Source organism: Drosophila erecta, unplaced genomic scaffold (genome assembly GCF_003286155.1).
Source record: "Drosophila erecta strain 14021-0224.00,06,07 unplaced genomic scaffold, DereRS2 tig00000092-arrow-pilon, whole genome shotgun sequence".
NCBI lineage: Eukaryota > Metazoa > Arthropoda > Insecta > Diptera > Drosophilidae > Drosophila > Drosophila erecta.
In genome coordinates, this window is record NW_020825207.1 from 13,249,808 (window position 1) to 13,274,798 (window position 24,991).

At 39.8% G+C, this 24,991-nt stretch overlaps 2 protein-coding genes across 18 annotated transcripts in view; both read left to right on the forward strand.

The window, feature by feature from the left end:
• Window positions 1-7,143, forward strand: part of LOC6547488 (heterogeneous nuclear ribonucleoprotein L) — a 101,024-nt gene extending 93,881 nt beyond the window's left edge. For 14 of the 17 annotated variants that reach the window (XM_015156338.2, XM_015156340.2, XM_015156350.2 and 11 more), the window contains 3 exons: window positions 3,725-4,000; window positions 4,059-4,263; window positions 5,709-6,543. In XM_015156338.2, the coding sequence (XP_015011824.1) occupies window positions 3,725-4,000; window positions 4,059-4,263; window positions 5,709-5,845 (618 nt within the window). In that variant the 3' untranslated portion in view covers window positions 5,846-6,543. Of the gene's footprint in view, window positions 1-3,724; window positions 4,001-4,058; window positions 4,264-5,708 lie in introns of all 17 variants that reach the window. The other 3 variants (XM_026980689.1, XM_001974795.3, XM_015156342.2) reach the window with 2 other exon arrangements.
• Window positions 7,144-23,014: 15,871 nt separating this feature from the next.
• Window positions 23,015-24,913, forward strand: LOC6547413. The gene has a single exon (XM_001974793.1). It carries the CDS (start codon window positions 23,015-23,017, stop codon window positions 24,911-24,913), a length of 1,899 nt encoding a protein of 632 aa, XP_001974829.1.
• Window positions 24,914-24,991: the final 78 nt, after the last annotated feature.

Consider the following 24,991-nt stretch of genomic DNA (forward strand, 5'->3'; position numbering starts at 1 on the left):
AAGGAGTTCCCAGTGTGTCGTACAGAGCTTCAGTTGTTTTTCCCTCTAATTAGGAAAGCGAATGTCGTACAGTATTTCGAACCACAATTACCCAATGAGTAGCAGAAAATACAAAGCGAATGGAAGTGAATAAAAAACATCCCAGGGATTTGTGCACGAATGTAAATCGATTTGCATCACTTCCCCTCATTTTGCATATGCCAACTGACCTCCATTAGCGATAAACTGAATTTAACTGACCTTTGCTTTCATTCCTTACCCAAACCAATGCAACCACAGTGTTCGCAAGGCACTCATTTGACCAGTACATTAGTGGCTGGGTGGCAGCGATAATTCAAGGCGCAGCCTTTTAGTTCAGTTTCTTTTCCCGACACTTGCACCCTGGCTTAAAGGGGAGAGGATGGGGAGGGGGTGGATGCCCATAGGGCCAAATTTATTGCCAACTTCCTGTCCGTGACGGAAACTACTCATTAGCCATTAAAAATGATTATGCGCAAACATTATTCACCGGCCGGACGGCTAAGCCGAAAGCATACATTCTGCTCCTTGTGCCGCCCACTCGCTCGGTTTTTGCCCGGGCTTTTCCTCCATCGGAAAATGCTCGGTTCGCTGCGCCTGTCGCTATGCAACTGAGTGAAAAGCCAGCGCCAAAGCTGTTGCCTCATTATAAAGTCGATGGGCGTGGTGTGTGTGTAAGAGTACACATGTTGAGTGTGTGGGTCTGTTTGGATGTATCTGCGAGTTTATGGGCCGACATGTTTGAATTGCGAATGAGAAATTGATGGCCACTCAATCAAAGTGCCGTTGCATGAGTTTCCTTGCCACACACCCACCCAGCATCTCGGCACACCATGTGCCAGTGCTAATGGGATTCCCAAGGAAAAACATTCCCTGAACTATGCTGAACGAAGTCCGAATGCCCTATAATAACCTCCTGGATTCCGGGCAGCGGGCACTCGTAGTATATGATTTCAAAGGTTGATCCTAATACGGCTTGGCATAGTCAGTTTACTGGAAGAAATTTGATTAACCTCCCGACGAATTACGTGTCGATATGGGCTGCCAAAAGTGTCGAATATGAAACACGATGGACCCAGGGGAATTCCTTGAATTGTGTTTGCATTTTGCGATTTGTAATTTCCACAATTTTGCCACCCCAAGGAAAATATTGCCGAGCAGTTTCCTTCCGCCCCAACGAAGCAATCTGGTTAATTATTTCTGGGTCCGGGCGATGAAGTCATCACCAAATTGATTTTCAGGTTAAATGGCATGACAAAAATAGGACAGGAGGAGAACTTCATCGGCAATCTGCGTGGCAGGTTCAAGGGTTTTCACTGGAGTGGGTCCTTTAAAGGCCAAAAGCGAAGTACACGCACTCAATTAAATACGCATTAAAAAAACATTTGGATACAATGCGGGGGTTGTATTTTGGGTATCCAATTCGGTGGGGATGGGGGTGCTATGGGAGCATAGGTCACTCAGCCAATGCTGTTGCTTTCGAGTTGCGCGTGAGCAATTAAATCAAATGGCAGAGCGGACACCATGCCACATTGCACAACAAAGCGTTCTCGGGCGAAAGAGGGTCGCAGTTTAATTAACGCAGTGGCGTCGCATTAGGGGTCATAGGGCGTGGGGAGTGGGCAAACTCTGGGGGGGTGACTGAGCGGCGTAGTACAGCACAGCTCATTAGACACGCACCGAATGTTTGCCGCTGCTGCGGCTGCTGCTGCTGACCATCCAGCCATGAAGCGCTCTTTGATTTGGCCAAAAGAATCCTGCTGGCCAGCGCTTATGTGCACTGGAAAAAAGCCATGGAAGTTGTGAGCTCCTCGGGGGTACATCCATATATGATTAAATTTACCAATTTAATTTAAATTTACAGTGTATATCTGTGGGCCTTATGTTTGCATGTTCGTAATTTCATTATCCTTTTGTTTCCAGGGGATTCAGCAGGAGTATCTGTTCGCTTTCTGCTTGACTGATTTATGGTCTATATTTATTTTTATACATTGCTTTATTTTTATGATTCCGTTTCGTGTCTCGCTTCTGGGTTTCGTTTCACTTACAGTTTCTGTTTCGTATTCGTATTTGTATTCGAATTCGATAAGCCTCATTTAGTTTTTATTTGCCTTTTCCCAGCCAGCAGCTTTCCCCTACCATTTGTACTCCATTCAGGCGTATTCATTTTGATTGCGTCCCACTTTAGTTGGAATAGTTGCATGCGGATGTGTCAGGGGGTTTGGTTTAATTATAAGCAAATTGTTTGCTCCATTTACATACGGACCGCCATGCCCCGTCCGCAGTTGCCTTAGTTTGCTTTGAAATGTTTGCAGTTCATTATAATATAATTGGGTATGCCAAGGACATGGGTGACACTCGTATTTAATAATTGAATAATTTATTAAACGAGCCCATAATTTGTGCAGCAAAGAGCATTGAATTCAACGCCCCGAGGAGTTTTGACGTTTTTACAATTGTTTACTGCCTGCGCAGTTCTTTAATTTGATCAAGTGCCTGCAGCTATAATTAAATTCGGTTGACCCCAAACCGGGTGGAAAATTGATCAAATTGGCGAAAAATTTACCAAATGCCAAGCTCGATTCTCAGTGCGTGCAACTAGATAGCAAACAAAAAAAACTCAGCCCCGACATCAATACGCCAAATTGAGGCATTTGGAAAACAAAATTGCAGTGGCCGTCGTCCAATTTGGACAGGTGCTTTCTGGCCACCTCTGCCCACTGCTCCCCATTTTGCTGACCAACTGCGAAAACTCGTTTCAGCTTTTGGCCAAAAGGCAGCTCCACTACTGAGTTCAATGCCTGCCGGCGGCCAGAAAATTGATTTGCCAATGCAGTCAGTCAACCAACCAACGAAGCGAGTGAATGAACGGCGAATTATCCAAGCCGAGCCGCCAGCATTTCCATTGATTTTCACTTTCTCCCGACTCTTTCGTAATTACTCTTTTGCAAATTATTATGGTCAATTACTTTTATAACGCAACGCTGGCAGCGAGGTGTGAAGGATTACGAGGAAAAACCAATGGTTACCAAAGTTTCTACTTTGGTACATAACCATCTTATACTTGGAAATCTTCCAATCCAATTAAACTCAGCTGCAACTTGTGCGTATTCAGCATTCTCGATTTCCCATACACGCAATAATACAAGAAAGTGTCAAATGATATTTCGAATATTTGTCAAGTGAAAATCACAGGCAATGATAATATTTTCCAGCTATTTTTGGCTATTGGGCACGTACACGACTGACTTTGATGACCCAATATGAGGCGGAGCAGGGCTAAAACCATTGTGGGTGTGGCTGAGATGGGCGTACACACTCGCATGACACACACACACACAGAAGGTCACACAATGAATGGAGAATTAAGGACGCCATTCTGTTAAATAATTGCGTTTGAAGGAAATTTTAAATTGAATTGAACGAAAATGTAGAACTCCGCTCCCCTCCCCTCCGCACGCCCCTGAAATATTGGGTTAAGTGCGAGAGATGACAGCGACAAGAGAATTCAATCAGCCCGAGTCGCCCTTGGGCAGGGTGATAACACGTAGTGTGGGAATCTGGTATCAACTCCATAGTGCCGGCCAGCTGGGGCACATAATTCAATTGTGGCAGGTGACCGGCGTCACTTGTGGGTTGCAACAATTATGGCGGCGAGCATATGGGACTTAACTGCGATTCTAACGCCTCCATCTCTCACTTGCAGATCAAGTTCTTGAAGACCAAAGAGGGCACCGCCATGGTGCAAATGGGCGACGCGGTGGCCGTGGAGCGTTGCGTGCAGCACCTGAACAACATTCCCGTGGGCAGTGGTGGCAAGATACAGATCGCTTTCTCCAAGCAGAACTTCCTATCCGAGGTGATCAATCCGTTCTTGCTGCCCGACCATTCGCCCAGCTTCAAGGAGTACACCGGCTCCAAGAACAATCGTTTCCTATCGCCGGCCCAGGCCAGCAAGAATCGCATTCAACCACCGAGCAAGGTAGGATTTGCCTGCATCATTGCTATTGCATCACAACTAACTATATGTGCCCTTTCAGATTTTGCACTTTTTCAACACACCGCCCGGCTTGACCGAGGACCAACTGATTGGAATCTTCAACATCAAGGACGTGCCCGCCACATCGGTGCGCCTGTTCCCCTTGAAGACCGAGCGCTCGTCGTCGGGCCTGATCGAATTCTCCAATATCTCGCAGGCAGTGCTGGCCATCATGAAGTGCAACCATCTGCCTATTGAGGGTAAAGGTGAGATAGTGTTGTGTTTAAGTGTTATTAAAATGAAAGTCGAATCTATGTGGCCACCCTTCCGAAAACCAAAAAAGAAAGTTACACAAAATTCTCACTCTCTCTCTATCTCTCATTCTCATTAAAATCCTTTGCATCCTACGCCCCAATAAGTAGGCAACGTAACTTTTTCGCCCACCCAAAAAGTCCTGGCCAAAAGTTTCGGCAGCTATTTTGCATGGCCCTTCGACTTGTGCTGTTGTGCAGCAGCCACGCGTCAATATCACACCCCAATGCCACCGAAAAGCATCACCCAGCACCCAGAACGGAAAAACCAACACCATTCACCATCCACCAATGCAAACTTTAACCCTTCGTGCTTCTTTGCGTTGTTTTTTGGGCAAGAAACTTTTTAGTAACGTCGCTGCCTGCGATGAAAATTTTAATTTGGTAATTAAGATAAACAATTTCAGTTTGCAGTTAGTCACAAATGGGTCGCCCCACCCAGCCCGCCGGCAGGATTTCTCTAACAATTAGTCTCAGGACTCGCGGCTCGTTTACAAATGGCTTGACGACCGATATAAAGTTTTCGCATAAATATTTCACCAGCAGCAGGTTGGCCCGCAAACAAATTACTATTCCGCCAACTCGGGCGTTTTATGAGCATGTTTACATGGGCAACACTCATTTGACATCCCGAATATTTGGCATTGCACTTGCTCGGGCAGAAACTCAGCCGAAAAATAGTTCCCTCAAAAACAGCTTATACACAGCACTGGTGAAATCGATTAGGAAAGTGGCCAACAGGACTTTTCAATGCTCATGCATAAATTGCCGATATCCTCGATTTGATTATTTGTCGTTGGCGCATTTGTGATGCTGCTGCGAGGGCTGCTCGAGTGCATGGTAAATAGTAATTAAAAGTGTAAGGAACGCAAACACAATCCCACGAATACCTAGACCTAGACCATCATGCCCATGCCCTCTTTCGCAAATGGAAATGGCAATGGAAATGCAAATGCAAGTGCATGCCACACTGCGTACTTTCAGGCGGTAGAATTATGCTAAAAGCAAATATATGGCTCTTTTCACCCTCTATCGAACATATGCACACGCATACGGTGTGCCACAATGCTGTTTTCGCATTTAATTCTGATTCTGATTCAGATTCTGATTGCTCGGCATAGGTTCGTTCCATGCAGCCATGCAGCCGGTCCCTAATTGGCAATAGGCCCTATTCATTTCCAACCCATCGCTCAACCCCCCAATCGCTCAATACCTTCGCACAATCGAAGATTGCGCTTGCAAAATCAATAAAACTAAATTCAAGAATATACAACACTTATACACTATACTACACCATAACTTAATGAATAAATATGCCAGCATAACCATTGTTTTCGCCAAGGAACCACACCACCTTATACATATTTTATGCGTGCTCTCTCCCCCTTCTCCCCACACAGGCACCAAGTTCCCATTCATCATGAAGCTGTGCTTTTCCTCATCCAAGAGCATGAACGGAGCCTGGAACAATGCGACCAGCGAGGGCATGATCGAGAAGGAGAACGAGGTGGATACCAAGGTGGACATCTACAATTGAGATTTGATTACGATTGTGTAAGCAAAAGCAAACAACAACCGGCTTAACTAGAACACAATACAGAATAAAACTGGCAGAGAGGGGAATCGGTCGAAGACTACAAGCAAAAGACAACGGCAACAGCAAATGCAGCAACAACAAACGTGCCACCAACTGCAGCAACTGGAGCTTCAACAACAACAGATCGATCCACCCACTTGATGATGGCTTACACATTCGACAGGAAAAGCGGGAATTTCAAAACAAATTGATTGCTAAATCAACTAAGCAAGAAACAAACAAACAAATGAAAAATGAAAAATGAAAACACACAAGCAAAACTAATTACAATTAATTCAATTAGGCGCAAACGCATGTAACTTTTCTACGAGCCATTTGCATAGATTTACTGAATTCCACCATATATCAATTCAGCTAATTAGTATGACAGCCTATGTACGATATGGCCTCGTTCAAAAGCCACACACACTTGATGCACATTACCTAACATTGAATTACATGCGTTTGCGTGGCAACAACAACACAAGAAAAATAATACAAAAATTGAATTGTTATTATTGTTAAAAAGAAGCATTAGGACTTTCTCACACAACAGCAAAGAAGAAAATGGAATCACTCCAACCAATTGTAAACTATGTAATGTTTAATTGATAAAAAACGACAAACTAAACCAAAAATAAATAATTGTAATTCAAAACACGAAAGCATGGTAAAATAACTCAAGAAATCCCCTCCCTCCACCCCCCGCTCTTCGCCCCAAAATGCACGCATCTTCCACTTTGACCTTCGACCCATTTTCCCCATTTTCCACATACCCCTATCCTTAATATCCCCACGGCAGACTTCTGTATAGGTAATGTAACATGATTTTCATTTGGATACGAAAATATTATTAGTGCAACAAAAGGAAACATTTCTTTGGACAATATTTAGACAAGTATTCGGGCGTGAGAAAAAGTCTTAACAAAAATATTTATTGAAAAAGGAATATTTGTGTAAATTAAAACCAAAAATTTAGCAATTTTAAATAAAATTTATTAGTTTTAGTTATGCAAAATCGAGCACTGCAGCACGTTTAAGGCAGTTGATTTAACAGTTTTTTATTTTAACGAATGTAAAACGAGCAGCAGAATGAATTAAAAACTTGCACAAGCCAATGTTTTTACTATTAACAAAACAAGAAAAAGACAAGATGGTAAACATAATTTTTGTGCTTAATTTACAAAGTTGAAAAAGGCATAAATTTATATGTATGAGATGTATTTGTATTTATATTAAAATTAATTTTAATTTACACTAAATGTAAAAAGCAAAATAACTAAAACAAAAAAGAATATTAAAAACAAAAAAAACAAGCTAAGATAAAAGATGAAAACCTACAACATAATTTAGTTAAGTGCAAATCGAAAAAGAGCATCTAGCTTAGTTAAAAAACAGCATCGTTCAGACATGCAGACAGAAAACATACAACAAACAACATATTTTTGAGGCGTTTTAAAATTGGAAGACAGAGCCAAACATTTCAAAACTCCAAGTGAAGTTAGCAAAGCAAAGCTACTACTAAAGATGGGTGAGGGCGTATTGCAAATGCGAATAAAAGTAGACGAAAACAAAAGAATTAAGATATCAGCAATAAAGCAACAGCAACAACACCATATCAAAGGCGTATGTTAGATTACCTATAATATAAACTTAAATCGAGACGAAAGATGCAAGAAGCAAGATGCAAGATAATAATGTAACACCATAATCTATGAGTTCACTTGAATTGTATCGTTTTATTTTTAAGCTCCATCTGTCGGCAGCTCGAGACCCAAAGAGATCCGAGCTCGAAACTGCCCGCCAGAGGGCGTTGTTCTATACTACATTTGTTTTTAATGCAAATCAACGAATACACAATACATAATGCTAGGGCCGCTAAACGAATTTTCTTTACACTTTGCGTAGTTCACAGCTCGACGAGATTGTTGGGCATTCACGTAGATCATTTCATTCATTTAACTATCGGTAATACTATGTGCAATTTGGGCTTTAAACGAGACTTCGCTTGTTCTATTTAATTTATTGCAGTTTTCTCATTTCGCTCACTAGTTTGTGTAATTATTTCAAGTGTCTTAGTTATTATGTAAATTGTTTTGTAATCCTTAATTGTAAAATATTTTTCTAAAAATTAAGTATTATTGTACTTAATTTGTAAAATTAACATGATTTAATGTCAACGAGAGTTAAATATAAAGAAGCAAATAATCTCGTTACAAATGATAAATGATAAATATTCATTTTTAAGAACGTAAAGCAACAACGATCTTAAAGCTCCTAATTAGATCATAATCAGATCAATAAACAAATTACTATAATACAATAATATATAATATAACATAATTAAAAACTTGGTAGCTATTTAATTTACGAATAAACAAATTGTAATCTGAATTTTATATTGTTAATAGTTTTATTTGACATTTAACACAATTTATTTTGTGTTTATTTTTCTTATATTTAATTTTGTGAGTAAAAATACAAAACAAATAAATATATTTATATATTTAGCTGGTGTAATCGTTTGGTACTTGCCTAAAAGGAGGCACGGCAATGTCAGTTAAATATATAAAATCATAAATATATTTATGCGTGTATTTATATGATTTGTTTTATTTAATATTTAAATTTTGTTGTTATTTTTTAAAGCGTATTTTTTAAGCCCAGAGTTTGTAACATGCGCGCTCATATTTTGATATAAATATATATATGTAAAAGAATCTGGCAGTTGTATTTTTATTTTATCACCATCAGCTTTTTGTATGTTCTAATAGGAATTGAAACATGACAAATAATTTGCTTTTAAACTATAGAAAACTCGCAAAGCATTTAAAGCAAAGTATAGTTAAATAGCATCCTTCAACGCACATCCTTTTCTCTTCTTGTTTTTGGGTATTGAGAACAGCGACTATGGAAAATAAACCTAAACTAAATTATATGCCAAATAATCTCTAGTGTTATCCTGAATTTTGAACATATCAAAATTTTGAAGCATTCAAATTTAAGGCCCTAAGTTTTGAAATTATACAATTTAGGCATTACTAATGTAAATGTAAAAAATGAAATATTAAAACCCGGAGCACTTTTCAATAAGCAGCAAAACTGCGAACAGACATAATCCTTACAACCCTCTACGAAAACGCCAATAAGAATTGTATGTAAGCATATAGAGCAAACAAAGATGAAAAATCGAAAAATAGATAAATAAGGTATAATTTATAATAAGTAATTACTTTAAAGTATTATTTGAAAACACAATTTTCAAAAATTTGAAAACTAGGACAATTTTTTATGTTTTTGCGCTTACGTTCCCAAAACTAAATTTAGCAAGAAACTAATCTCCTAGTAGCAATTATTTAACTATAATTTAAAAGCATTCGAAATTAAATAAAAGAAAATTAGTCAAATTTCGTTACAAAATTTTGTTGAATTGAAACAAGATCATTTAAAGGTTGTCAATGAGAAGAACTTGTTATGAAGGCCTTCCCAAACCGCTGGCTTTGGCTAATTGCATGTCATTTTGTGTAGCGATTTATTTATTATGAGTTCATTTAAATTACGTTTGCAATTGCCTCGTAGTTTTCAACTCCAAAAAAGAATAATGCTCATGGGGTAAAAGGTAGGTGCTGTTTTTAAAGTAACAACTCACAATTTTTCTTGAACTTGTCCACCCAAACAAACATTGGTTCGTTCGGAGTGCCATTTTCCCAATGGCAGCTCCATATATTTTGAATGTATTTTCAATGAATTGAGTTTAGTTCGTTAGTCAATTCGCCTAATGACACCAACTACACAAATGGACCAGTTTATTCAATACTGAATTGACAACCACCAAGAATCAAATCAAAACAAAATGAAATTATTAAAATTTGTGAAACCGTCCAATTATGAAACAGCAACACTGACACCACACACGAGTTGAAAACTGGGTACATTACTACTTTAAAGTGGGAGAAACAGCGGAGCCATGCTCTCCAGTTTCTAAAGTGTCTTTCACTGAGCTTTAGCCTTATATTGCAAACTTTTTGAAGCAAGGATTTTTAGCGACACCAGCGAGTTTCCGTCTTCGGTTTGCGCTTTTCGACCTATTTTACTTCCGTGCCGCTTGAACATGCTTACCAGTTACGAGCCGCATTCAGATTGCTTAACATCTACGATCCTGTGAGAGCTTTGGTTTGCTACTATTGTTTTCTGTTTTTTAGTTGGATACCCCGAGAGGCAAATGAGAAACACTAAACAAAACAAGAACTTTGTACACCGAAACGAATTCATAATAATCTAGAATGCATGTGCATAATGAGAACAAAGGAAGAAATAACTAAAGGATAAAGAAACCTATGAAAACAAATGAATAAAAGATGAATAACTAAAACTATATTCTTATAGGCTTATAGTTTATACTTACATACACACATACAAATACTTATATACATAAATATTTATATATAAATATATATATATATATATATATATATCAGAGATCATAACATACATAGTAATACGACACTACATCCACATATATACATTCGAATATAGTTTTTAATAAGAGAGGAGGTAGCGCGAGTCAATTTTAAAAGCAAGCAAATCTTAAACCCTGCAAGTCTTAAGCAAGATGCGCAAATATTAACAAAGAAGTTACTTTGGCGTTATTAGTAATGCAATTACATGTATGAGAAGCGAATACTTACATAATTACACCACAAATTACACCCACTACACAACAGACACAGACACAGACAAACAACCAGGAGACACAGACATAGACAGACAAAGGACGAAGGAAAGTTTTGAGGGGCAAACGGACAACTGCATAGTGTAGTCGTATGCGTAATTACTGGTGATAATTTTGAAAAAAACTAATACAAATCAAATAATATGAGTAATTTTAACATAAGCAAATGCTAGCACGTTTGAATTTCCAATAGATGTCTATTATGTATTAGAAACCTATATAAATATATATTGACGATTCCTTATTAAACACACACACAGACACACACACACACATACCTTAATGTCTTAGTGTGCAAGTATGTAAAATAAAAAAAACCATAAGAACACGTAAGCCACAATGCAACGTAAACGAAATTGCAAGAAACGAAATTCGATTCGAAATCATTTCCCCCACGAACGAGACGAGTATTAGTGTGTTAGGCCTGGTATTTAGCAGACATTATTTAGTTACCCGACATGCAGCATAAGTAAACCCATACACACACACACATACCCAGAGGTCCGATCAAGAACCTATTCCTGGGAGCAGCGCCGCCCGGCTGGGACCTTAGTAATTTATTAGCAATTTAAAGCTCCCAGATGCGAGCGAGTTGCCCTGTCCTCAGTAATTGCATACTTTCAGGCTGCAATTAGTTGGTGTATGTGTGCTGGTGCTTAGGCCTTTTGAATGCAGGATATGCTCCGCAGGACCAGCAGTTTATCAGCACTCCGTTGTGGCAGCCATGACGATTCCATTTATAACAATAACCAACCGGTTGTACGCCATCACATACACAAACACACACACACACACACACACACGCACACACACACTCGAGGACAGAGACAGTACAGGAAACGCACACACTCACTTAAATCCAAACCGCAGGGCAATTGTGCAATTTGATTTGACTTGTGTTTGATTAAAACACACACAGACACGGGCCACCCACACCCTCATCTAATAATAATAGCTATGTTAATATGCAATTTAGTTGAATTTTCGTTGATCGGTTTAGTTTAGTTTAGTTAGTTCAGTCTTTAATTTAGGGTTTGCTGTGTGGCGGAAATGGGTTCTGAATTTGACACCACACACATACACTTGTTAAACTAATCCACCGAATAAATACAATCTCATTAACTAAATTTAACAGTTAACGCATGGACAAGCCAATTTCGCCGTTTCCGCCTTTAGCTTCGAATTTCTCATTGCGTTCGGGCAGCGGGTTAACATTTATTTTACTCACCAAGGACGCGACTGTATTGAACGCTGCGTGGTGTAGCATACTTATGTGGATGTGGATGGCAGGATGGCAGGACGGTAGGGATATCGAAAATCGAATACCAAATAGGGACAAATTTAAATCGAACTTTCTAAGTGTTTAGTTGAAGAGTCGTTAGCCATTCGTAATATGCTAATAGGTGTAATAAGCTAGTAATGTGAAAACCGAAGACACACCACTCTTGCATACAAAACACGCATACATAATACACATACATAATTATATACTAAGTACACGTATGACATACATTAACACTCGTACATAAACGCATACATAATACTTACATATGTATAAGCCTATGGAATGCAACATAATCACAGCAAAGTCCTTTTGATAACCGATTTTTGACTATGTACGAACTAATTTTTAAAATAATTCTGCGTCGCATTTACACACAGGCACACAGACATAATCAGCCATAACCAGACATATATATACATATATACGTTTATATCTATATATACACACATCAATCTTATCAGGCGAGGCAAACGCATTAACAAACCGCAAAAAAACGTAAAGATATCATGTACTGCACAGCAAATTTGCGTAAACAGGAAAAAACAGTCGAAACAATTCACACACACACACACACAAACACAAGTAATGGACACAATGAACAAATTATTAGAAACTATTCAAAACTACTATTTATTAAATGTTGTTAGCATCAGAAAACCGAGAATAAGCAAATTATGAAATCGCTGTAGTGCAAATGCAAAAACTTAAGAACAAAGAAAAATTGTAAAACCATCATTGAAACTTATTTATTTTTAAGCCAAACGTTGCGGCAAGCAAACACAGCGGAAAATAACGAATACCAAAAATTTTTAAACATTAACAGCCACTTCAACAAATCCACAACAAAAACAAACAGTACATAAAATACAAATTCTTTGATCTTAAACCAGAAACCCAAAAACGAAAACGAAAAACAAATAAATGAAAAACTTAAACTTATACACAAAAGAAACTCGAATGAAAACTTTGTTTTATTTAAGAACAATTAGTCCCGCAGTAGTACAACTTCTACACGGAAAGAAATAAGATGTAGCTAGGATCAATAATTGATGACATAATTTCAGTTGCTTTTCGAATATACATTCACTAGAGCGAAACAAAAATCACAAGGGTTTAATATCACTTCCTGAAAGTATGCAAGCGAATTTTTAATGCATACTTTTAGACACTTTGGGAAATGATTTTCCGCCCTTGGTGATTTTCGTGCCATGAAACTGTTCAATTGATCTAATCATCTTATTTTTTTCTGTGCATCGATTTCAACTCACCTTACTCACCTATACTTTTGTCATATTTGCAGTTAGCAACAACAACATTACAACAAGTACAGCTAGTACAGTTAGTGGAAACTACAACAACAACAACAAGCACCTCAGTCACCAAGCCCAACAAAAACCAACAAACCAAAAAAACCAATCCAATCAACAAGAACAAACAACAACAACTACTAAAAATAACAATAACCACCTCCATTACAAGTACAACAACAGCTACAACAATAACAATTAAGATTCGACATTGAATCGCGAAGCATTTAAGGTCTTCCATTTAAATTAATTTCGTTCCATAAGATAGTTTTGCTATTTGTTGGATACACACTTAGTTAGCCACTTTTAAGTTGCTTGCTGCATGTGGTAAGTAATCTTAGTGTCTAACTAGTTGAACTCACTAAGCAATTCACACACATTGAAGGTTGAGCTAAATGAGTATCAATTAATTTGTTTTAACACGAATATAGTTGAAAATAATGAGTGAATATTTGTAAAACAAAAGCGTGGACTAATTTATTATGATTTGCTTCGATTAATGGCTTGTGTTCTTTAATATTTCTGTATAATTTATCAGTTCCGAATATTTGTTTTCAGTTTTTCAAGCTAAATCTCATTTGACACACTCCAGTGGAACTCTTTGTGGTCTGGTCTGATTTCAAATGTGGCAGGAAAATCGCGGAAAAACAATTACCACCCACTGAACTGTAAAATAGAATAATCTGCGAAATAACGTAATTAACTGCAGCCCATGGTTAATTAATTCAATGCCTCGCATAAACAAAATAAACAATGAGATTCCAAGAAATATTTAACCATTGAAATAGCTTTTACCCTCCTTTAAATTCACTTCAAAGGCGACTCTCACTTGAAACCATTTTTAACCCAGTTTCTGGCGCTTTCAAGACGTTTAAAAACATGGCTTGTCTTCAGTTTTAAAACTGGTTAACTCTTCGCCTGGGGGCCGCTTTTCCAATCATTTTCCGCATGACCGATTTTGTGAAATTGCATTTAACAATGTTTAATTAAAAGAACTGACCGCCGGCTGGTTGCCAGTTTAATACAAGGCAAACTTTTAAAATGCCACCCCTGCTGCAAGATGAGCAAATTGTTAGCCAGAAAGGGTCAATCGGCGGGGCAGGAGAATCATTTATCAAACGACTTGGATGGAGCCACATATCCTGGCCCCAATTGACCCCCTTCAAACTCAAACTGAATGCCTGAGCCTCGTGTCTCTTCGATTCTGTTTGTGTTTGTGTTTGCGACTCAATAAATTATTGACTTAAGCCGAGCATTATGTAAAGCAGCAGATCTGCATGGGTCCGCTCTAATCCTTTGTCTATTATTTCATTTCCCAGCCGGTAAGAGGAAAGTCGGGCTGGGAAAACCAAACGACTTACACAAATATTCCATTTAAAATGCATTGCCTTTTTCCCTGGCCAATGCCTTTGGCTTTGGCTTTGACTGAGGATAAGGATGTAAGCCAGGACTTGGCCCAATTGTCCTTTTGCTCGGCCTGCTTTTGCAGCCTCCTAATAGCAGGAGCGTGTATTTATCTATGCCCTATATGTGCTGCCTTTGAGTGGACGAGTTGAGACCGCAACAATGGACCGAGTACAAATGCAGCTGTTTCCTTATTTATCTACCGGGATTAATATTATTTCAGCCATGTTTTTGTGCCACTTTTTTGTTGCCTTGCAGTTGGCGTTAAATTGCATGTCGCATGTCCGCTGTGCTGTGGCCATTGATTGATGGCAGTTGCTGGAACTCAGCAGCCATGACAAACGCCAAATTGTTTGTCTACCAAGCAAAGAGCAAAATAAAATAGTTAAAATAAATAAATTGCTCTTGAAATTGCGTACAAAGTTGACAGTTCGTGGTAGCTGGCTCAGTTAAATCAATTTGCTTGTGGCCTACACTTTGAATTCGAATATTCACCGGTTTCCAAATTGCGTTCACGGCGGCTCCATCAATCCATTTGCCATCGCTTCTTTTCATTAAAGACATTTTTTTCAAGATTGAACGGGAATGAAAGAGCTTACTTACCACCAAACAATTTCAGCATTCAAATTCACTCTTCACTGAGTCTTACGTTTTTAAAAGTAATCGAAAAGGGACCAAACTTTAGTTGCTATAATTCTTGATTACCTTGAGTTTCGATTTTATTTCGCAACTACATGACACAAATCCAGATTTAACATATAGCCTTGATATATGTTCTTGCTAAGATTGGGAAAGCTAACTGAAAACCAGCGGACACTTGAATCTATGTTGTCCAAATTACGCGAAATCGAAATCTTGTAAATACCGAAGCACATAATTGTAAATTAAAACTGTTGAATCTCGTTTGTAAAGTTGAAAAAAAAAACTAAGCGCATGCATTTACCACATAGAATGTGTACATATGCACAAATTCGCTTGCTTTGTAAAGTTTATTTTGTATTTTTATAAATACGTTGCAGTAAGATAACAGCGGTAAATGCACACGAATTGTAAAAATTTAAGATATACAATTTACATTACTTATAGGAATACTCATATAAAATGAATAACGAATGGGTCCATAAGTCAAATGGAAAGTCACAATATCATTCTCAATAAGTTGCTCAATTTGCTTCGCAAAGTGATTTACCGATTTATTGTTCTCTATTTTCATATGTGTACAAGTAACTAAATGTATATTAGCCATAAGCAAAACACAATAATGCAAACAACCAAATTTCAAGTAAACATAAACGTTAACGATAACAATAAATAACACCAATTCAGTGATTGGAAACACAGTGTTTGAGAGCTGGAGGAAAAGTAGCTTAGTGTCAATTGTCTTTCAATTATTTAGAAATGTGCACAATAACTACCGCAGATCTACAGCTGCTTATACCTAATTATAGATAGAATTACGAGTAGATGTAACTGCACCACACGAACTTTTATTTACAATTCCAGTGTATGTGGAATGGCCTAATTTAAATACATTAATTAAGCGAGTCGAAGCTCGGCCAAATGCATCTTGTTATGCGAGCCAAGAAGAATGATCCTAATGTCAATTTCAAAGTAAAACTTAAATGTAGTTGTGTAATATACATGGCAATTAGGCATAATTACTCCACATTAATGTATTATTAACACCTAAGCTAGGCTAAAACATAATCCACGTGCAATTCGAGTCACTTTGGCCCGCCAAAAGCCAATTATTTTGCAAAGTCAGCAAATTATGCAGGGCATACGAGGACATACATATGTAATAAATGCACTTTAATGGGCTAATCGCCACATCCCAAATATCCACCAAAAACAGCCTGTCTGGCATACACACATATCTGAACTTGATTACGCCAGAAAAGCGCAGCATTGTATAAAAGTTGAACGAAGCAATTTGAAAAACGTGATTTAGATTTTTTCTCACAAAACAAAAAGAGATTCAAATGTGATTTTGCTATACTAACAAACAGTGGGGGAAACGAAAGCAAACGGAAAAAAATCAAATTCAACAAAAGGAGATGAAATGCAATGAATTGTATACATATGTACTGTGTTAAATTCCAAGGCTTTTGTTGATGGTTTTGGAATTTCGTTAGCGTATTTGTATTTGTAGCCATGAAATGTGTAGAATACTCGTAGGTAACTTTACGTAGCATACTTATGTGGGCTGCCGCTGTCAACGATTTTGACTCGACTCATGCCGCCAGAGCCTTACTCTATCTTGCTGTTTCTGCATTTTAAATTGCAATTGAAATTGAAATTGATATTGAAATTGAAATTGATATTGAAGTGTTTATTTACTATTCGTTTAACTGACTAAATGTATAAATGGAGTCCAAAAAAAAGCCACCGCCTCTATTTCTAAATAAACTTAGTGAGAATTGTGAACAAATTGTGTCTATATCTATACATAGTGCATATACATACCGACAAGAACTATACATAATTACGACAACTAAACCAAAATCGAACTACAAGTATATGTATGTGACTGTATGTAACGTATTACGAATCTACGATAGGGTATACAAGATCGGGCGTACATGCCACATTTGAATGTATTATTCAAGATAGTTATATACAGCATATACACAGATATTATACATATTTATATACCAGCGCATGAATAACTATTGAACTATATACATACGTGTAGATATATACAACATAATACCGATACGCTAATCCTTTTGGACAACTTTTTCAATGTTGCTACTACGTACGAGGTACTACGTAAACCAAAGAACAATGCATAGCTACGATGGCAAGTGCAACAATTAATAAATAGTAGGCGAATTGTAAATTGTGGTGCAACCTGGTCGAGTATAAAGCCAAAACTAAAGTGAACCCTAATAGCAGCCGTTGCAGATACACTTACAGGGGTTCGAAGCACAATCGTTTTCACCGGAAAACTCTGCCCCAAACCGTTGATTTGACTTTTCTCAGCAAGCTTTTGAACACATTCCTGCCGGCACCACTTTGAGTTACCAAAACTACCCACCAGCTACTCTACCAAACTATACAAGTCCCCTTTCCAGGCAGAAGTATAGATATTTAGATATATCGTGTGTCTCACCAACGATGCCATCACTATAAGAGAAGCTCTTCTAAACGCTGACTGCAGAATACCACCATGTTAAAAACAACTAAAAACTAAACCGAACAACCGAAAACCAAAAACTAAAACTGGAAGTACAGATAGAAGGCAAATCCTAACTACACGAGAATATTTTAAAGGGAGCATTGGGCGAAAGACAAACCATAATCTATCTTTGTGGCAAACTTTCGGACGACTTGCGGGATCGCTCATCAGAATCGTACTTACAATTAGAGTGTATACAAGCATAAATCGAGTAAATTGAATAGCGTATAAAGTATATTTTATTAGTAGCAAAATTTAAATGGTAACTAACAGTAACAGTAACGGTAACGGTAACGATAACGGTAACGGTAACGGTAAAAGTAAACGTAACAGGATAACAGAAACAGTAAGGATGGAGTAAATGTTAAAAATAAATAATAACTATTAAAGCTAGATGTAAGTGTCTATTGAAGAACGTTGCAAACTAACACGAGAAATTGCAATTCAACCAACAAAATGTTGTTAAGTTTTCCGCTTTATGTGTCAAATTAGCTAAAGATTGTAATTAACATAAAATGCTTAACGAATAATACAAGAAAGTTATGGTAACCAAAATACTAAAAGGCTAACTCATTTTTGAACTGTTGGCGCATGATTTTAATTGTAAAGAAATTATTTAGTTATACAACATTCGCTTAAAGGAGACCTTTTATTTAACTTTTAATAAACTAAGCATTAAAACAATGGAAAGCCCCATCCGTAAACCAAAGAGAAAACTTTAAAGACAAGTCATGCAAGTCAAGCAGACCCGTTTAAATACATTTCTAAATGTAATTCCAAATGCATATAGGCTAATTGGGGATTCAAGGAATCTGAACAAGGTACTGCCGTTACCCCAAACAATAATAACTAACAGAGAAATGAAATATTATGAAAATCTATGCAGACAAATATTGTAACAGCAACCGAAAAACCAAATTCAAACGCGACAAAAGTAAATAAAAATAAAATATTAAATTAAAAATACCACTTTGTTTCCTTACACTATGGATTACCCAGTTTTTAAGCCAATTCCATAACCTCTCCCGCTGACTGCCGCCCCAGGAGATTGCTCCCTGCATTGCATTATCTGAAGTTCAAAATCCGGCTGATTGCAACTGCAACCAGCAACTGCAGCGGTAAAAACTTTCCTTTGCTCTGCAAAATGGTTATGGGGCTCCGCTGAGCTGGGTTTTCGCTGGTGACATCCTCATATCCTCATGGTGCTGGGGTCGCTACGGTTTTATCCCGCCCGCCATCCAACTGCGTTGTTACGGCAGCGGTTATCCATGCCGCAGATACACGTTCTAGCGAGGGGAGTGCATAGAGTACTGGTTAAAAGGAGTAAAGGTTGGCTGTCACCAAATATTCGCGCTGAATATGTGGCAATGTCGTGAGTACTCAAGCGCAGGAAACAGATGAAACATGGACCAATTTTAATTGGTTTCCACGATGCTTATCATCCTAACACAGCCACTTCTGCAGCTTTTTGTTAGTAAGCTGGGAATAAAACAGACTACTGGCTTGAAACATATTGTAGAACTTCAGCCCTCCCTTTTCACTTCAAATATTAATATTGTTGTGCCATCTGAACTGTCATGTGAAGGGACAGGTCGAAGCCAAACGAAACCCAAATAAAAAGCAGACAATTAATATTGTTCACTGTCAAATCGTGGCACTTAACATGGCCAGATTGCAACGCGTTGGCTGGTTGGGTGGTCAATAGGAAGGAGATTGCCTTTCCGCCAGCAGAGCAAGTTGTAATTGACTTGACTAGAATGTTGGTGGCCGCGGAGGCAAATGTCTTCATTAGTTTAATTGCAAAACATTATTATTGCACACCGAAAGTTGCACTTGAATGCGCGGCGCAGCCGGGAAGTTCGCTCCGCTCGACTCATTTGGCCAACGATTCTCGGCCAAGTGAGATAATGAGGCAAAAGGCCAGAAGCTGGGAGAAATGGCATGAAAACAAAGTGATTTTTTCTTGTTTTTCGCGTTCGCTTCTATTTTTTCTACTTTGCCGCCTCTGCATAAAATGGCTAAATTATACAGATAGAAGGAAATCTCTGGCAGCTGCCAAAATGCCAGGCAGTTGGCTAAGTGGGTAAACTTCGCCGGAGTGTTGCAATTCTTTAAACGTTTTTACTTTTAATTTTGTTAATAGACTTGTTCCATCTTAATTAAAATTCCAAAGAGAGTAAAAGGCAAGATGCAACGCAAAAGGCTTGCAACAAGAGCAAAAACTGTATTGATATATACTCAAGACATCCTTAAGGAGTGGTTACTTATAAAGGAGAGCTTATATACCATTAGCTATGCTTTATAATAATATAAAGTTATCTTATTTGGTATGTAACCATCTGTTGTTGAATTACGTCTTGTATAAGATAGCACACAATTTTTGGCTCAAAGTCTTTATCCATTTTTTCCACGGTTCACAAATTTTAACAATGTCTGCAAATCATCTTTACCCCATTTTCCATTTTCCCCCCACTTTTCCGTGCAGCAAAGATTGCGGAAATTGTCTACTTTGAAAGCTCTTAGCTTACCGTACACTTGGCAAGTTATATTAAAATTTCGCCACGAATACAATTTCAAGACGCCAACTCAGTCCACACTCAACAAAGTCCACGCTCCTAGCAATATCAGTTTAAAGTTTTGGCGCAAAAATAATTACTTTTCATTAACATTGGCCGGCCAGTTTGAGCCTCGTTCCTTGCACCTGCCATTTTCCCTTGCCAAAAACTGGCAAAGCCAAATAAACTTGACCAACCAACCGATGGACTGTCCGTCCGGAGGAAAAACACGAACGGACAACAAGGGCAAGGAGGGAAAATTAGAAAATACATTTTTCAGCATTAAAAAGTGTTCGACGTGCGGAGATTGCGGTAATTTCGCTTAACAGTTGGTTGCTGGCGCCAGCACTAGGTACACATGCTGTGGTGCCAGTCAGATGCACCTGCTCACTGGGGTTTTCAGCTGGGTGGTGGGTGGCGGATGGATGTGGGCAGCCTGGACGCTCGGGAGGTAACCAACCATGTGGGCGGCGCTAAATGTCGAAAGTGCAGGCACAGCTGTCGGAATGGGCGTGGTCCGCTGCCAGAGGCTGAAGGTTGAAGGTGGGCGCTTGGGGTTGGGGTTGAAGTTTCGGGGGGTGGCAGCAGCTGGCACTTGACATGAGCAACGGCAACGAAACAACTCGAGGGCTTTCAACTACTCTCGCACATTTCGCTTCCGCTTAGAAATGGCAAAAACACGTCCCCATGCCCACTTTTAAACACAATACACCCACTCCCACCCATCCCGAACTCAACCACACAGCATACAACACTCGCATCCACTGTTTGAGAAATAAAGTGTAACTAAAAAAGCTGAAATGAGATACTGGCAAACACACAAAAAAATAGCACTGGCCGCAGGGCATCACTGGATGGCGAATTTATAACTTAATATCAGATTGTGTCGAGTGGGTTGGCTGGCACTTACAAATGCCACTTGCAAAGTGTATTTAATTATGACAATTTCGCTAAAGTCAATTGCGTTCCATTTGGGGCTTATTCACGTGGCAAATTATTGTCAATAACGAGAAGTTTATTGATAATTTAGATAGCAATTTTGAATAAATGATTTATTTATAGGAAACAATCATCTACAAAAATCTAAGCATTTTAGTTTATTGCAGATACAAGAGTTTAAAAACCTTCGAACTTTTTTACGTCCATGCTTTCAAACATAACTTTGCAACTTATATTGCATAGAATAATTTATCATTTAAAAACCAAGGTGAAACAGAAACACGTTTCACCCATTGTATAGGCCCAGAATAGGGCTTAATGTATTTCATTGCTTTCGGCGTCAAAAATAAACAGCGAAAACTTGGCAAAAACGCAGCTAAAGCGAAGAGGCAGTTTTGGCCAGGAACTCAAAGCACTTACAAAGGAAGCTTGGCTTCAGGTATCGCCCAGTTGGTTACTTTCCCACGCACTGTGCATCCTTGAAGTCCTTGGCAAGGGACTTAAACACAAGTTAGGAAAGCGTTAAATTACAACGCTTCTGACAAATCATCGGGCAAACAAAGCAACACAATCCATGCTGTCAATGGGACATTAGAGCCAGCTAAGGGGAAAAACCATCGGCTGCATCAATCATAAATATTTTAAGCCGCAAACAGTGCGGATGGCTTTGTGCTTTTGCTTTTGCTTTTGGCTTGCTTTCGTGCTTTCGTGCTTTCGCAGCAAGTGTGTGTGGAAACGCGTGGCTAATTGCATTACCAGGCAGCTATTTGGCCTCAAATGCCAGAGTGCCAGAATGCCAGAATGCCAGACTGCCAAGAAACAGCCTGATAAGCCTTCGTGGCTGCCACCGAGCTCGTGGCCTTTGCGTCAATTATGGAGTTTTGCAGCAATGAAATTTTAATGAGCAGTGCAACATGCCCCAAGTTTCGACATTGTTCAACGGCTGCTGATGTGGAATGGCTGCGTTCTGAAATTCCATGCCATTTTACACGTCATTGAAGAAGATTTCCAATCATTCACACAATTTATGCAATTTATGCTGATACATTTATTAAACTCCCAATTAATTGAAGTGTCCAACTTTCAACTTCTGTTCTGCGTAAGTGCTTTTAGCGCACCATAAAAGCTATTGAAAATTCATGGATCAAATTAAGGCTTAAACTGAACCATTTCCCACCTTGTCGAACCTAATTTGGCTCCACTGGAGTCCATGCACTTGGTTGGAACAAAACGATGGGACGCAGCCGCAGGTTTCGCCATCGCATGACCCGAACCTATTTGTCAATTATATGGCCCTTGTGGCATAAACCGCGAAATGTTAAATATGCCCGATTTGCACTTAAGATAAAATTGCAATAAGGCCTCATGAGTTAATAAGCTTGTCGAGCGGATTTCACACCAGGAGCGCCAAAGCTTACCTATGCTAGGAAAGGAAATGGTAATGAAGTGTGAATTACCCACAAGAATGAGCTATTTTTCCCTTTACGCCAATAGCAAAACCAGTTTAATTAGTTCAATAAACGATCATATTCAAATAGTTGCAAGTGAGCACCCATAAACCGCTCCTGGCCCAATACAAATGGCCATTACTGCCGCTGCCTTGGACCCAGCCGGCTATATGGTAACTGCAGTAAGCTGGTGATAAATACCTGCCACGTCCCACATGCAAAGGGCAGGCTCAGCGTCCTTCAACTTGACAGTAACCCACTGGCACTCGGCCAACAAATATGGATAGTCGTGCAGCGGAACTTATTCTCAGAGAATCGAGCATTTTCCCAGCCAGTGGATCCGATAACATCGCCTTGCTGAACAACATGTTCGTTTTGGAAATGTTCTACCGAATAACGCAGCTGTACCACTTTAAGAACTTCGTCTTTTATGTATCTGAAAGTCTCGACCTTAATAACAAGGCCTCGCAGGAGTTCTTTCACAACTTCTGGACCTACTTTCCCATGGCGCCCAATTTGATAATAACGAGGGAGCACCATTTGGGCATACCCATGATGCAGTTCATCAGCACTCCATCGCTGGTGATGGTCTTCACTACGGGTAAGGACGATCCCATCATGGAGGTGGCTGCCCACTATCAACAGGGAATTCGCTGGCTCAAGACGATATTCGTGCTTTTCCCCAGCCTAGAAAGCCGCAACTTCGAAACGAATCCGGAGTCATTAGCCCACTTCACCGCCGAGATTAAGGATGTCTACGATTGGGTGTGGAGGCAGCAGTTCATCAACACGTTGCTGGTCACCATTAAGGATAATGTATTCATACTGGATCCCTATCCCACGCCATCGATTGTCAACAGGACGGGCGCATGGAGAGCCGAGGAGTTCTTCCAGAAATATGCCAAGAACATGAAGGGCTATTTGGTAAGGACCCCCATCCTGTACGATATGCCACGGGTCTTTAAGTCGGACCGGCCCTCCAACAGGTACGAGAGAAATTTCATCCACGGCACCAGTGGGAATTTGTTTCTGGGATTCCTGGAATTCGTCAATGCCACTCTAGTGGATACCAGCGCAACTGTGACCGATGACTATTTGAACATGACGAACCTGTTGGACTTGGTGTCCCACGGAGTGTACGAGACCCTGATCCACTCCTTCACCGAAATCACCACCAAGCACGTGGTCAGCTACAGCTATCCCATTGGCATTAACGACTGCTGCATCATGGTGCCCTATCGAAATCAATCTCCTGCAGATCAGTACATGCACGAGGCTCTCCAGGAAAATGTGTGGATACTGATCTGCCTATTCACACTCTACATAACTGCGGCTATCTACTTGTGTTCACCGCTGCGACCCCGTGACCTCAGCGCCGCATTCCTGCAGTCCATCTGCACCTTGACCTACAGCGTGCCCACCTTCATCATCCGCACGCCAACACTGCGTATGCGCTACCTTTACATTCTGCTGGCTATCTGGGGAATAGTTACTTCGAACTTGTACATTTCCCGCATGACCAGCTACTTCACCGCAGCCCCACCAGTGCGGCAAATAAACTCTGTGGCGGATGTGGTGGCAGCCAATCTGAGGCTCAAAATGCTGGGTAATGAGTATGAGAGGATGGCCAGGTCTCCGCTGCAATATCCAGAAAACTACATGCAGCAGGTGGATTTGGTGGACAAGCACATGCTGGACCTGCATCGTGACCCATTTAACACCTCCTTTGGCTACACGGTGAGCAGCGATCGCTGGCGGTTCCTGAACCAGCAGCAACTCCATCTGCGGAGGCCCATCTTCCGGCTAACGGACATCTGCGAGGGACCATTCTACCACGTGTTCCCCCTGCACAAAGACTCCCACATGCGCTCCGTGATGACCGAATACATAATGATTGCCCAGCATGCGGGCCTCATGAGCCACTGGGAGCGTGAGGCCTTCTGGGAGGCAGTGCATCTCCACCGCATCCACGTGCACCTATTCGACGAGGAGCCGATGGCCCTCAGCCTAGATTTCTTCTCCAGCGTTCTGCGCACCTGGACCTTGGGTCTGATCCTAGCCGGCCTGGCTTTTGCCGCCGAGATGAAGTGGCACGAACATGTGACCTTCAGACGTCGTCCTGTTATAGGGATAACCCGCAAGCCCAGGTCGTTTCTCAGGCGATTCATGAAGCTGTGATGCAAGGAGCAGGAAATCTCTGGAAACATGCCAGTGGTATCCGAAAAGTCTCGTAGCATTTTGTAGATTTCTTCTCCC

What these genes read in the sequence shown, in the direction of transcription:
- LOC6547413 (XM_001974793.1), top strand. Translation starts at nt 23,015, where the DNA reads ATGGATAGTCGTGCAGCGGAACTTATTCTCAGAGAATCGAGCATTTTC.